At 39.5% G+C, this 15,408-nt stretch overlaps 1 protein-coding gene across 4 annotated transcripts in view; it reads right to left on the bottom strand.

Moving 5' to 3' along the window:
• The window catches only part of DERL1 (derlin 1), a 65,055-nt gene extending 54,301 nt beyond the window's left edge, over positions 1-10,754 (bottom strand). Inside the window, exon 1 of one of the 4 annotated variants that reach the window (XM_069081055.1) lies at positions 10,362-10,754. In XM_069081055.1, coding sequence (XP_068937156.1) covers positions 10,362-10,514 — 153 coding nt within the window. In that variant the 5' untranslated portion in view covers positions 10,515-10,754. The remainder of the gene's footprint in view (positions 1-10,361) is intronic. The other 3 variants (XM_069081058.1, XM_069081059.1, XM_069081056.1) reach the window with 3 other exon arrangements.
• Between the last annotated feature and the right edge of the window lie 4,654 nt (positions 10,755-15,408).

Raw genomic sequence — 15,408 nt, 5'->3', positions numbered from 1 at the left:
ACACACACACACACACACACACACACACACACACACACACACACACACACACACAAACTAGTCATGTAACCTTGGGCAAGTTACTTAACCCCAACTGCCCTCCAAAAGGCAAAATAATAATAATCACTAAGTAACTGCTCAATGTAAAGGACTGCCAGGGAAGGGGAGCAGAGGGAATATTTGAAATCAAGATCAGGCAAACAAGCTTATTTGTAACATCATGTGAATTTGAATTAAAATGCTCCCTGCCCCAGGGGAAAAAAAAGATCAGGCAAACAGGAAATGTCACTACTTACAAAAAGTTAGGAAACACCAGTTTTCTTACAAATGTCAATACCGCAGTTGCAATAATCAGCAAACATGGTTCACAGAATGCTGACAATTAGCAATGGAACACCAAAATCATCTTGATATTTAATAAGAATAATAACAACAACATTATGTCATGCCTACTATGGGCCAGACACTGTGATAAGCACTTTACAAATATCTCATTTGTTTCTCTCAACAATACTGGAAGTTAGGTGCTACTATTATCCCCATTTTACAGTTGAAGAAACTGAGGCAAATTTGTAACCAATGCCTGTATTTTTTAATTGTCCTAATCAAATTAATTACTGCCAACATGCATGTGGATTCTATCACAGCCCAATTTATGTGATCTGCTTCCCTTCTATTTTTTAGAGTATGATCTTTAAATATTAAGGTCACATTCATTTAGAATGCATTGTTATATACCTTCAATTTGAAAAGTTCTTTCTTCATTACAAATCTGTGAGAGAGGTAAATTTTTTTATTTTGCAGATGACATTTACCCCTATTTTACTAACAATTTCATAAGAGCCTAAAGCTCATCTAGCCCAGCTCTTTCATTTTACAGCAGAGAAAACTGGCTGGACTAGATCATTGTGAACCTTTTATTAATGTCCTGGACCCTGTTAGCAATTTGGAGAAGCCTAGGGATGCCTCAAGATACTGTTTCATCATATTTTGAGGGAAGGTGTGATCACAGCTTGTTAGAAGGATCAAGTAAGATTTCATGATAAAACTGACATCTGAGCAAAGCCTTAAGGATAAGCATGACTTGACAAGTAAAGACGATGAAAGCATCACAGAGAGGAAGAAGAACATCAACAGAACCCTGGGAATGAGAAAGGGATAGAGGAACACAAAAGTTTTTGCAGGGGAATAATTGTTGTGTTTGTTTTACGTGTTCAAGGAGGGCCATGGCATCAGGGAAATGTAGGAAGTAAGACTGGAAACGTAGATTAGAGTCAGCTTGTAAAGAGCCTTGACTAGCAGGCAGAATTTGAACTTTATTCAATACGGAAATGGAGACAGCTAGGTAGTACAGTTGATAGAGTGCCTGGTCTGGAGTCAGGAAGACTCATCTTCCTGAGCTCAACTCTGGCCTCAGATACTTACTGGCTGTGTGACCCTAGACAAGTCACTTAACCTTGTTTGCCTCAGTTTTCTCATCTATAATATGAGCTGGAGAAGGAAACGGCAAACCTCTCCAGTATCTTTGCCAAGAAAACTCCAAATGGGATCTGGAACAACAATAGGAAAATGAGGAGCAATTGAAGGTTTTTGAATGAGACAGTGACAGATATGATCAAAGTTTCCTTTAGGAAAGGATGGCATCAAAAGTGAATTGTAGAGTGGAAAAAAGGAAGACTGAAAAGGTTGGGAATTACCAGGTGATAACTTTGATCATCCAGGTGAGAGAAACAGATCTGAGGATGGTGTATAAAAATGAAAGTATAGATGCAAATGAATGGGAAGGAGGAACAAAGGCTCAATGTGCCTTGGTAACTAACTGGATGTGGGAACAACAGGTGGAAAAGTCAAAGATGATTCCAATGTTTTGAACTTAAAACATGTTAAGATATATATCAGGGATGGTGGGAAAAGAAAATGCACTGTGGGAGGTAGAGGGGGATGGCTGAGGGGTTTAGTGTTAAGCATACTGATTCTGATTCATCCCCATCATACCCTCTAACTGTAGGTGTCCCTCAGGGCTCTCTCCTGGGTCCCTTTCTTTTCTCTTCTCCCTTAATTGTACTTCACTTCGTGATCTCATCAGCACCCCTGGATTTAATTCTATCTCTATACTGAAAATTCTCAAACCCACTTTTCCTGCTCCAATCTCTCATTTCCAACTGCCTTTCAGACATTTCAGACATTCTGAAGTAGACATCTTTAACTCAACATGTCCAAAACCAAAATTATTATCTTTCCCCTTCAAGTGCCTACCCTCTCTATTACTATAAAGGGCAACAGCATCTTCTTATTCCCTCAGACTGGCAACCTAGGTATCACCCTTTGACTCCTGTGTATCTCTCTCATACACACCCCCATCCCCCCATTTTCCATCCCCCATTTCCAATTTGTTGTCACAGCCTCAGTTTCACCTTGGCAACATTTCTCAAATACATCCCAGCCGCTGGTGGGTCTATGGACCTGAAGCCTCTCCCCACTCCAAGCCAACCTCCATGTGGCCACCAGTGATTTTCCAAATGTGCAGATCAGGCCACATATTCCATAAACTGTAGTGGTTCCCTATCACCTCCAAGATCAAATACAAAATGCTCTTTTTGGCATTCAAAGTCCTCCATAACCTAGCTCCCTTCTACCTTTCCAGTCCTCTTACACCTTTGGTTCTACCACATACCTTTTGATCCAGTGACAATGGGCCCACCCCAGGAACAAGACACTCCCTCTCTAGGCTTGAGGGGAAAGAGCAGGAGCCTCTCACTCTAGAATACTCTACCCTCATTTCTGCCTACTGACTTCTCTAGCTTCCTTGAAGTTCCAACTATAATGCCTTCTTCTACAAGCTTTTCCTAATGTCTCTTCATTTCAGTGTCTTCTCTCTCTTCTTTATTTCCTATTTATCCTGTATATAGCTGGTTTGCACAAATCTGATTGCTTGTTGTGAGCTCCTTGAGGGCAGGGACTGCCTTTTGCTTCCTTTTTTATCCCCAGCACTTGGCACAGGGCTTGCCACATAGTAGGCCCTTAATAAATGTTTACTGACTGACAGATTGGCATGATAGTCATCTACAGAGAGGTGATAGTTGAAGCCAAGGAAATAAATTATATCACCAAGGGAAAGAATGTCATGATAGAAGAAAATCAAAATTAAAAACCTGAAAAACAACCAAGGATACTGGGTCTCCCTACAGACCTGGATTGAGTTGTCAGGTTTCTGCTAAGTCCTGAAGTAAATCTTTAAAATCTGAAGATCAATTCTCTCCCATTTTAGTATGAAGTATTTTTTTTTTAAAGAAAGCACTACTCAAGAACAGTTCAACAACTAAAACACTAGAATTGTTTTTAATTATGGTATGAATGCAGTGGGCAAAAGTATGAAGAGAGAAAATTAATTTGTTGTGGAGATGATTATCAAAATACCTTTATGAAACACCAGCTAGGTTTTTTCCTATACTTTGCTAAGTATCATTCAAAGGAATGAAATAAGACAATTAGCACTGGTATGAGATGAGATCATGGAATAAATACACACATTTTCAAATAGCCAATGCTGTCATTCACTATTTTATTAAAACAAAGCTTTAGAAACCAGTAGTTCTGATTCCTTAATACAAATCTTCAATGAGAGTCAGAAGTAATTCAAGGCCAGACTCAACACACTTTGAAAATGATCTCATGCTCACTGAAGTATTTTTTAAAAGGCAAAGAAGAGAACAGAAGCAAGTTCAGAAGGAAACACAGACAAGCTGAACTACTTTGAAAGTAATATGTTAAATGTATTATATACTTTTTTAAAAAGCAAGCTGTACATAATAGATTCATAGTTTCACATGATTCCCTTTTTATACTCTACTTTGAATATGGAAGGGTTCATTTTTCATTAGGTTCAGAACAAAAATAAATTTTTTACAAGTAACCTCCCAATAGAAAGTTAAACTAGTTTGTAACCATGGCTAATATGGAAATGTTTTGCATGATTTCACATGTATAATCAATATCAAATTGCCTTCTCAAAGAGGGGACTGAGGTGGAATGGAGGAAGAGAATTTGGAATTCAAAATTTTTAAAAATGACTTAAAAATTTTTACATGTAATCGGGAAATATTTAGTGAAATAAATGAAAGCATATTGAAAAATAAAATAAACAAAATAAAATAGTTTGTAACATCTTAGCTAATTAGAATCAACTTTGAAGGAAAATCTTCCCTGCAAATAAGATTCTGAAGTTCATGAGAAATTATGTTACTTTTTTCTCATGAATGTAAAATATGAAAGCTAATTTTGAAAAATAGAGCAATTAGAAAATACTTGTTAAAATAATCAGAGTTAAAGAGGCAATGATGAAAATGAAAATCGGAAATTGCCTCTTTATCACAGGCTAAACCTAGAAGCTGAATCATTTTTTTCTGCTAAGGTCAAAACTGTAATTTCAGTTTCTATTTCTGTAGGTTGAGAAAACAGGTGGAAAGCAAAAAGTTTCAGAACATTTTAGGAAATGATAAGTAAATTTCTTACAAGTTCAATTTAGGGACAAATTTACATGCATATTTTTGTCACTAATCTATATTATGTTAACAACTATGGAGCAGAAGAAAGAGCACTTGTCTAGATCCAGCCAACATGAATTTTCCAGTTCTAATTCACCAGAAGTGTGACCCTTGATGAGTCACTTAATCTTTCTGTGCCTCAATTTCTTCATCTGTAAAGTGGTAGTATTATCATTTAACGAAAACTGACATATATATGCACTTTAAAGGTTCCAAAGCACTTTAGACACATTTCATTTAAGACTCATCTGAGGTGGGATGAGAAAAGTCTAGTTTCAAAGAAGTTAAGTGACTTGCCAATGCCCACAATGCTAGTAACTGTCAGAGGCAGGATTTGAATCTTTGTACACGAGTGCAAATGGAACAGACTATACATAATGCTTGCAATTAGGGTCTCAATTTTCTTGCATATGAAACAGGATATTGGGCAATATGACCTCTCAAGTCCTTTCCAGCTCTGTTCTATGATCCTCTGACCTACCTCACAGGATTGTTAGGAAGAAAGTGATTTTTTGATCCTTTTTCTGGGTTCCTGGCCTGTGATTTCATTGGCACAGTGGAAGTCCCAATATGGAAAACTCCCTCGGCCAATGTAAATTTGCAACTCTATAGCTCTTAGGGAATAACTTAGGTTAACTGAAAAGGGAAGTATTTGCCAAGGACCACAAAGTTAATATATGTCATACTCTGTTACCTCTCACTCTGTAATTCTTAAGATCAAATAAATGAAAGCCTTGTTAACAGCAACAATAACAACACTTTGACATCTTTCCCTTGCCCAATCTGATAGCAAAGTTTTCACTGTAAAAAATAAGCGAGGCATACAAAGTCAAACAAGATTGCTAACTCCTCCTCCAATGAAGTCTTCAAAAAAGAAAATGGGATTTCATCACCATTATGAGCCATATTAATGATATGACTGGGAGAAATGAAAAGCTAGAAACATGACGATGATACAGGGGAAAAAAGAAACTCCAGACATTATACACTGCAATCCTGAGAACACAGAGCAAAGTACAAAAAGTTATGAGATGTACTGGTCTAGACTCCAGCACCTGGGACAAACACATTTATGCTGCACCAAAGTAAAAATAATTTACTTTTACCTAGTGTTCCAAACCAATAAGCTACAGAGAAGAGACCTGTAATTAAAAGGATAAGCAATTGATTTTAAGTGACAAATGGGAACAAAATGAGGTAGGTGTCAAACACACAGCTCACAACATTCTTCAGGGTGGCCACAATCAGATTAACGTAATAGGAAAAATTTAACAAAACAAATAAAAATAGAATAGAGCACAAATAATGGCAATATGTAGCTTTCTTAGTCAATATGCTGCCAGCAGAGATTCTTATGTACTTGGTCCCTGTTTCTATTTGAGTCTGACACCAGTTGCCTAGAGAATATCTGAGACCTCTTCCATCTCTAAAACAGTAACAGGGAGGAGTAGAAGAACATAAAACATGATAAAGTAGAAATAGCAATAGACTGAGTGGCCTTGACCACTTTCTGGGGCCTCAGTTTCCCCATCTGTCAAATGAGCAGACTCAATAAAATCTTTTTAAAATCTCGTGTGTGTGCATGTGTGTAAACATCTATGATTTTTAAAAAATATGCTTTGCAACTTGATGAAATTTGAAAATCTGAATATATCTCTCTCTCCACACACACACACACACACACACACACACACACACACTAAGCTAGGAAGCATTCCGCTAGGAGGAAAGCCCTCCTTCATAATCTGCCCCTTCCTACCTTTCAAGTGTTTTTATACCTTACTCCCCTGAACATACTAATGATCCAGTGACCCTGGCCCCTGGTTATTCCTCAAACACTACACCCCATCAGTCTTCTACAAGCATCTTCACTGGCTCTTCTCTATGGCTTGAACAACCTCCCTCCTCATCTCCACCTCTTGGCTTTCCCAACTTCCTTCAAGTCTTAGCTCAAGTCCCACTTTCTTCAAGAAGGCTTTCTCAGTCCTCCTTAACCTTAGTGCCTTCCCTCTGAGATTACCCCCAATTTATCATGTCTGTATCAATGCGGCATTGTTGCCTGCATGTTGTCTCCATTGTTAAGACTGTGAGAATCTTGAGAGCAGGAACCATTTTTTGTCTTTCTTTGTAACCCTGGTGCTTCGCATAGTCTGGTATTTTAGGCCCATAATAAACACTGGGTCTGCTCCCTCACCGACTTCTTTTCTTCAAGTAGGGGGCAGAATACATAGACAGACAGATGGACTCCCCAGGGTCTTCTTGGTATTCGGCATGGCTAGATCATGCTTCAAGAATTTCAGAGTGAGGGACAGCTAGGTGGTGCAGTGAGTAAAGCACTGGCCCTGAGTCAGGAGGAACCCGAGTTTGGTTCCGAGTTTGGTTCCGAGTTTGGTTCCAGCCTCAGACACTTAACACCCACACAAAATAACTAGCCGTGTAACCTTGGGCAAGTTACTTAACCCCAATTACCCTCCAAAAAGGAAAAAAAAAAAAGAATTTCAGAGTGAAGGATACAACCAGTAAATGGAGAGGAGAAACAAGACAGGGTACAGTGTACTAGGAGTTATCACACATCTAAAAGTGACTGGCATGCTGTAGCCTAGGCCCACAGGATTACATAAAAAATGAACTTTGACTGTGCTAACTCAATTCTGAACCAAGGCTTGATAAGGAAGAATACAGGGAGGGGAGGTGATCCAAGGGAACTCTTAGAGAAGATGTTTACATCTGATATACAAGTCTCCCCTCCACCTCACTCCTAACCCCAGTCCCTACTTAAGAGTCCATATTACTACTTTTTCCCCTGAAAGTACAAAATGAGCAAGATTAGATCATCAAATCAATCAGTTTTAAGTTGTTTTGGGTTTGGGGGAGGGGGAGCAAAGAGGGGCAGAGTCAGAGGTTCATAATATCTAGGTTCTCAACTTCCTCTCTACAACTTACAAATTTAAGGGCCATTTAGTAAACACAAATAGATTGTAAGCACTTACAAGTACCAGACACTGTGCTATGATCTGGAGATAAAAAGACAAATGTGAAACACTCTCAGTCCTCAAGGTGTTTACATTCTAATGGAGAAAACAACATTACCATGTACATATATTAAACACATACAAAAATAAAATAAATACAAGATAGTTTTGGGAAAGAGTACATTAGCTGCCTAGGGCACAGAGGATCAAAAAAGGCTTTGTGAAGAAATACATAGGGGCAGCTAGGTGGTGCAGTGAATAGAGCACCAGCCCTGGAGTCAGGAAAATCTGAGTTCAAATTCAGCTTCAGACACTTGACACTTAACTAGCTGCATGACTGTAATGCGAATGTAAATTTTAAAGATCTTCCCTGCCCCTAGGCTAAAGTGCACCAGAAGCCTGGGGAGGGAGGCTTGTTTTTCACTAGATACTTTTTGATTGGCCAGTGGGTCAATAAGGTTGTTACATTCTCTGAGCCAGGAGAAGGCTATATAAGCCCTGATGTGTAGCTTTGTTTTGGGACTCACTTTGAGAAGTGTTCTGTGATTTGATCTGAATTCTGGGAAGCCATTGTTGAGAGTCCCCCGGCTTTGAAAAACCCAGAATGTGGAAACCCAGATGTTGACTGGGTATGGATGTAATGGTTGGACAGTTTGGAAATCTGTCTACTTGATGTTTCTGTCTTGATAATTATGCCTGTATACTTTGAGGTTCAGGGTGCTGACCTTTTCTCCTGAACAAGGTAAACGATATATGTCTGAATGATTAAAGTAAGCTTGTTAACCCATTTTGAGTTGCTTTCCTTTAACAAAGCAGATCCAAGAACCTGTATGGGCAGCAAACCCTGAGGACGAGCTTGGGGTGCTTGCTGCTACAATGACCTTGGACAAGTCACTTAATCCCAAGTGCCTTCTTTTCCCCCCTCCAAAATATATATATTAGTCATTCGCTATTTGTTGATTCATAAAGGAAAAAACAGAAAAGAAACAGATTTGTTATTAGCTGACAATGACATGGATAACACTAAGTAAAAAGAGAGGAATGTCTTTATAATACTGAGGATGAGAAAATAGACTGAATTGTACATAGCATGTTTTATATTAGATTTTTACTATTGAAAAATATCATAGTATAATTTCAGAGGTATCAAATTCATGGACTGAGGCCAGCAAAACTCCCCAGTGGGGCCTGAACAAGAATAAAATGTAATTAGTAAACACAATACAAAATAGATGTTAACTGTGGTTTTCTACGTCAATATGCTGTTGACAGGGATCCCTTTCTTTTCTTAACCACTAGAGTAAGAAGACTTGAGTTCAAATCCCAGTTATGCCACTAATTAGCTGTGTGACCATGAGCAAGTTACTTAACCTCTGAGCCTCATGTCATCCCTCATCTATAAAATGGAGATAACATTTGTAGTACGTAATTTAACAGAATCATGAGCAATGTGCTGTATCACATGAGTTATCACTATGATATTTCAGAGAATGTGATTTGACCAGCAGTAAATAAGAATCCATAGGATAAAAGACTCTACTACAATATTGGGCAGCTTGGTGGCACAGAAGATAACAGTGTATCTGGCATGGAGTCAGGAAGACCCATCTTCCTAGGTTCAAATCTGGCCTCAGACAACTTGCTACTTGAGTGACCCTGGGCAAATTACTTAACCCTGTTTGCCTCAATTTCCTCACCTGTAAAATGAGCTGGAGAAGGAAATGGCAAACCACTTCAGTATCTGCCAAGAAAACCCCAAATGGGTTCAATGAAAGAGTAGGACACCACTGAACAACACCACCATTAGTACATAAATGTCCTAAACACCTGAAAGTAAGTTAATTTCTTCAATAATGCTAATAACCACACCAGAATCTGACTTCTCCTGTGCTTACCTCATGATGTAATCATATCCCCTTTGAAAATTAGTGGCACTTATCAAAGACTTCTTCCAGTGGGACCTTAAGTTGGATCTAAAGAAACTTCACTCACAAGAAAAGATCAAATGACAAAGTGACACCCACACATTCACTAAAGTGAGGACACAGGCTCCCAAATAAACCCAAAGCCTACACCTCCTCTCATCCTTCCATTTGGTAACTATGACACTTTAGGCATCTGGGAACCAATCCCTTGGGAATTATCACCATATCTTAATTTCCTCTTTTGTGTCTCTGGGGCTGGAAGGAGGGACGGAGGAAAGGCAGAATGGAGAGAATACCGCAGTTCAAAAAATCACCCAGTCTTCAGTAATGTCTTACTCTGAATCCTGTGAATATAATCCAATTTAGGAACGTCCTAGGCTATTAGGCAGATGACCCCCAAGTGCGCTTTTGTGTTTGGAAGATCTGATTAGTCATCACGTAGACACGATTTAGAATGGTAAAGGTCTATCCAATCCAACTTCCTCATCTCACCGATGAGGAAACTGAGGCCCGACATTAACTAGCGTTGTCCAAGGTCGCCCAGATTCAAACCCAAGTGTTCTAGTCGTAAATCCCAGGACTTTACACCACGCTGCCTCTCTAGACGCTTATCCAATCTGATTACCTAGGTCTTATTTTACTGAACAGCGGAAAATGAAGTGAGTTAAAGAGCGAAAATCCTCCAGGAATAGAAAATCAGACCAGCCTTTGACCTCTCCATCCTACTCCTTAGGACTTGACCCCACCCTACGCTCTGAAGCCTACGTTCGCACAAATGGGACTACAAAGCCCGAGATTCAAAGTGCGCCCAGACCCCAGGCCGCCGGTTTCCAAACGCCTCAAAGTCACCTGGGACTTGTAGTTCGCGCTTCCCCACGCCCTCGTCTTTTCCCTTTCCCAGCCCCGAGGTGGGCCGATACCTGGAAGTGGTACAAGAAGGCGTCAGGCCAGAGTAAGAAGTAGCTTGCGTTGATGAGGCCGAGTTTGCTGACGAAGGGCACTACGATGGCGCCAGCGAACCAGTACCGCGTGATGACCGGGATGCTCCTGAACCAGTCCCCGAGATCCGACATCTTAGCAGCTCCGGCTCGCGGAGACCAGCAGCGTCGCCAACTCCCCGCCCCCCGCCCGCCCCCGTGATACGAGGCCGGCCCCGGCTCCGGCTCCGCGAGGATGTGGAGGCGGAAGCCCCGGCAGGCGGCGGAGACAGGCACAGGAGGCGGAGACCAGCGGGTACAGCCCCCAAGACGTGGCGGGGCCGAATTCGGGGGTAGAGAGCGGCGGGCGGGGTGTTCCGGAAAGGAAACTTCCCGTTCTAACTCCCGGGGCAACGCGACCGGAAGTCCAACCTTTTAAAGGGGAAGCGCAACCTTAAGGCTTGGAAGGGTGACGGGAGAAGGGGCGGGGAACAGAGGTTGCCCGGAGCAGCAATGGCAGATGTGTCAGCCAATGACAGGGTTGTATTCTTCCACCCCTTCCCTCCCTCCTCCCCTTCCCAATCTCCTGGATCTACCAACTTGTAAAAGGGCCAAAAGTTGTTTATGAAAATGTTTGGTGGTGGAAAAAGATTCAGATTGAGACTTAAGAGATCCGGGCAGTGAGACGCCAAAAACACTTACTCGTTCTGTGCCTCAGTTTCTTAGTCTGCAAAAAGAAGTTAGACTAAATGGTCTCTAGTCCTAATAAGTGGTGTAGTGGATAAAATGTTCTTGAAGTCAGGGACACCTGAGTTCAGATGCTTCACCTGACTCTTGCAAGATGTGTGACCCTAGGCAAGTCACTTAACCCTGTTTGCCTCAATTTCTTCATCTGTAAAGTGAACTGGAGAAGGAAATAACAAACTGCCCCAATATCTTTGCCATGCAAATACCAAATACCAAATGAGTGAACTGAACAACAATATATAGTTATAGATATAAATATATAGATATTTATAAAGCTAGTTGCAAACATGTATAAAACGATATAATTTATATCTAAATATATAGCTTTAAGTAACTATATATTAAGCTAGTTGTAAATACATATAAAACTAACATCTTTTATATATGAATATATAGTTGTAAGTAACTATATGTAAAACTAGTTTTAAACATATCTCTATGTATATATACCTGTAACTCTATACACAAAGCTAGTTGATTCATGAGATGTCCTCTCCTGCCCCCAGTTTGCAAAAGTTTGCATGGCCTTTGTGCCACAAGCTTCAGACATAGCTCTAAATAGTCAAAAATCAAATTTAAATGTATTTATGTAATGTTTAACAAAAGAAATAAAAATATAGTACAACATGGATGTGATTTTCCCAGTCAATACACAGTGATGGGGCTCTGTTTCTCCATTTGATTTTGATACCACTATTGCAGAGCACCACAATTATTAAAAATAAGTTATTTATCCTTCATCCTTTCTTCCCTAGTGTATTCCATATTATTTCTCTTTTCTTTCCTCTCTTAAAATAAAAAATATAAAACCAAGTCACTCCCAGGTCTTATGTTTATCTTTCTCTACTCCTTCAGTGACCTAACAAGTCATTTTGATTCTGAAGGGACATTTGTCTCTTCTGCTGAATAGGAATGTAAACATTTCATCATCATTTAACCTCTTCTCATTACTCAAATGCATTTACCTCTCTAGGTTTGGTTTTTGCTTTGGGGTTTGTTTGGTTTTTTTGTATTGTTTTGTTTTTTGTCTCCTACTTTTGCATTCAAAGATTCTACCCTGGTGGTAACTATTGTATTAATATCAAGATTGCTTGAAAGTCCTCTATTCTGTTAAAGATCTACTTTTTTTTAACCCTATAGGTTGTACTCAGTTTTGTAATGCAATATTCTTGATTGTAAGCCTTAAAAAAAAAAAAAAACCTTTTGGTATATCATGTTTCAAGATTTTTTTCTCCTTCATAAGTAGTGGCAACTTAGTCATATATGATTCTAAATATAGTACCCTGGTACTTGAACTCTTTTTTTCTGACTGTTTATAATATTTTTCTTTGACCCAGATACTCTGGCTTTGACTAAGTCATTTTTTTTTTAAAGCAATTGGGGTTAAGTAACTTGCTCAAGGTTACATGGCCAGTTATTTCTGGGTGTGGTGCTAAGTGTCTGAGCCCAGATTCTATCCCCAGGTCATCCCGACACTGGGGCCTGTGCTCTTACTCACTGTGCTACCTGGCTGCCCCAGACTAAGTCATTTCTACATGATTTCAATTTAGAGTTTCTTTCAGGAGTTAACCCATGGATTCTTCGTATTTTTGCTTTGTCCTTTGGGCCTAGAGAGGCAGTGTGGTATAATGGATAGGGATTCAGCCTCAGAGTAAAAAAAAAAGACCTGCCTCTGACACATACTGGCTGTGTAATCCTAAGCATGCCTTAACATCTTGGTGCTCTAAGAAATTCTCTGAGATTATAATTTCAAAGAAGGTATTGATCAGAAATAGTGAAAAGAATTTCTTAAAAAGGTATCCATTCTATTTTTCAGGTAGTCCTTATACCTGTAGAACCACAGGACTAGCCATATCCCTCTGGTTCTAAAAGATTTGGGCAGTTTTCTTTTATGATTTCTTAAAACAAGGTGTACACAATAATAACAATATTGTAACAATCATCAACTGTGAAAGACTTGACTACTCTAATCAATACAGTGATCCAAGACAATTCCAAAAAACTCATGATGAGAAAATTATATCCACCTCCACAGAGAGAACTAATGAACCCTGAGTCCAAATTGAAGCATATTTTTTTCATTTATACTTTTTTTTCCCCTTTTTTGGCAACATGGCTAATAGAGAAATAGCTTTGCATACTTCACATGCATAACTGATATCATATTGCTTGCCTTCTCAATGGTTAGAGGAGCTGGGGGGAGAAAGAGAATTTGGAACTCAAAATTTCTTTTTAAATGAATGTTAAAACATAATCTTTAAAAAAAAAAAAAGATGTGAAGTGTGTGTGTGTGTGTATTGTCTTGATTGATGATTCTTAAATTATTTCTCCTGTTTTCCAAGTTAGTTGTTTTTTGATAGTAGATAGCTTATATTTTCTTCTATTTTTTCCTGAGGTTTTATATATGCTAATATTTCTTTTCCCATGCAGTTACTGTGTTCTAATTGATGAATCTAATCTATTTTTCAGATAGTCTACTACTTCAGTAAGGTTTCCCACCTTCTTTTCTAAACTATTTATTCCTCTTCACTTTTATTTTCTTCCAGAGCTGTTGTGTCAATTCTAATTTCATTTTTTATCTGTTGTTTTTATAACTTCCATATCTTCTTAGAGCCCTGGTGGCCAAGCCATTCTTTTCTCTGAGGCTCTACTTGAACTCATTGGAAATTACTCTCTTTTTATGGGTTTGCCTCTTGAGCTTTGCTCAAACAATAGTATTTCTTTCAAATTCTGTTTGGTGTTTTCTTCTGTAGACTCATATCTTTGGCTGCAGATTCTCAATTACGCTTGGGCCAGACTCTGTTGCCTCTCACACTTTGAGATAAAGTGCTAAGGTTTTGCTTGGTCCTATCCCTGACATAATCTGGGTGATAGTTTCTCTGCCATGCTAGACACTGTGACTAGGACACCTCCTTTACTCCCCCTTGCAGGAATCTCCAGTTGCTGGTTCAGTATCCTAGCAGCCTTAGCCCAGGCTTGGTTTCCTTACTTGACAGCACCCCTTGCTATTGTCCTGACAGGCCCCAAACAGATGTTTTTGATTGCACTGGTTCCAGGCTTCCTGCAGGATCCCACATGTTTCACCAGCCCTGTCTCTGGTTGACTCTGGCAGAGGCTGTTTGTGTACTTTACTTCCTCACTGCTGTATTTCCCTGTCTCTTTCTGTGACTTTGGAGTGGGCTACCCAGGCACTATGGCTTCCACCTTCCTTACCTTGTCTCTATTAGATCAGTAATCATTTCTGTTCTTTGATCACTTTTTTTTTTCTGTAATAATCAAATACAAAATTTTTTCCACATCGGTGGTGTCTTTCTGTCTCAGATGTACCATGTGAATCAATCCTCTAGAGTTCTCATTACTATTTTGCCTCCAGCAAATATCCTCTCTGTGTACACTTGGTCTAATCCAACTCCATTTCCTGTCTTTTTTTCCTCTTTATTTCTACTTCCTATATAAGTATATTCAGTACTTTGATGTCAGAGTTCAAGTGTAGTAATTCTATTGTCTGTGATGGCCACACACACACACACACACACACATCAAAATCTTTGTAAACTATTTCCTTTTTACTTGCAATCCATCATTTGAGCCTTCCCTGGCAGACATAAGGCAACCCTGATTGGTGGACACTTTAAAGAGAAGGTAGGTTGAGTTCTCGGCTCCTTCCTATCACTTCATCCTTTTTCCTGGTGGGGGTGGGGGAGCTACAGATTAGGAAAAGCAAGAACTAAGTGACAGTGGCCCTAGGGAAGGACCTGGCACTGGCTGTCTAGTTTTTTGGATAAACAAAAGCAAAGTCCCTGTCCAGACAGATGCCTAGGAGGCTGGGAGTAATCACCTTCCTCAGCCTGTTTAGAAGAGGTATGTTTTAAGCTAGTCTAAAACATGGGGGTTCTGACAGAAAAGGGTATGTTACAAATTAATATTAAATATCAAATGATAAAACATAATATTAATTTTCCTCATTATCATGTTCTAATGAAATGTTTATACCGTGTTTCCCCGATAATAAGACCTATCCCGAAAATAAGCCCTCCCCTTACTGTGTAAGATTCCTATTGAGATTGCTACTGTAGTGAAGGTGATCCCCTGTGCTACACGCTACATTACGGTACCCTCTGTATGCACTGTCCCCCCCGCCCCGGGTGAAACGCACGCCGTGCTCCGAGCTGCATCCAATCAGAGCTGCAGCAGTGAGTGCGTCATCCTGTTCTTCCCCAGTGATTTGCTTATTGAATAAAGGTACATTTTTTTGTTCACATTTACCTGTTTATTAAAATTGCTGTCAGTGTTCATTAAAATA

Source organism: Petaurus breviceps, unplaced genomic scaffold (genome assembly GCF_028583685.1).
Source record: "Petaurus breviceps papuanus isolate PSGF00001 unplaced genomic scaffold, PetGlider_PUasm1.0 98, whole genome shotgun sequence".
In the NCBI taxonomy this organism is placed as follows: domain Eukaryota; kingdom Metazoa; phylum Chordata; class Mammalia; order Diprotodontia; family Petauridae; genus Petaurus; species Petaurus breviceps.
The sequence above is the reverse complement of the archived record's forward strand: the minus strand, read 5'-3'. Positions and strand labels throughout refer to the sequence as shown.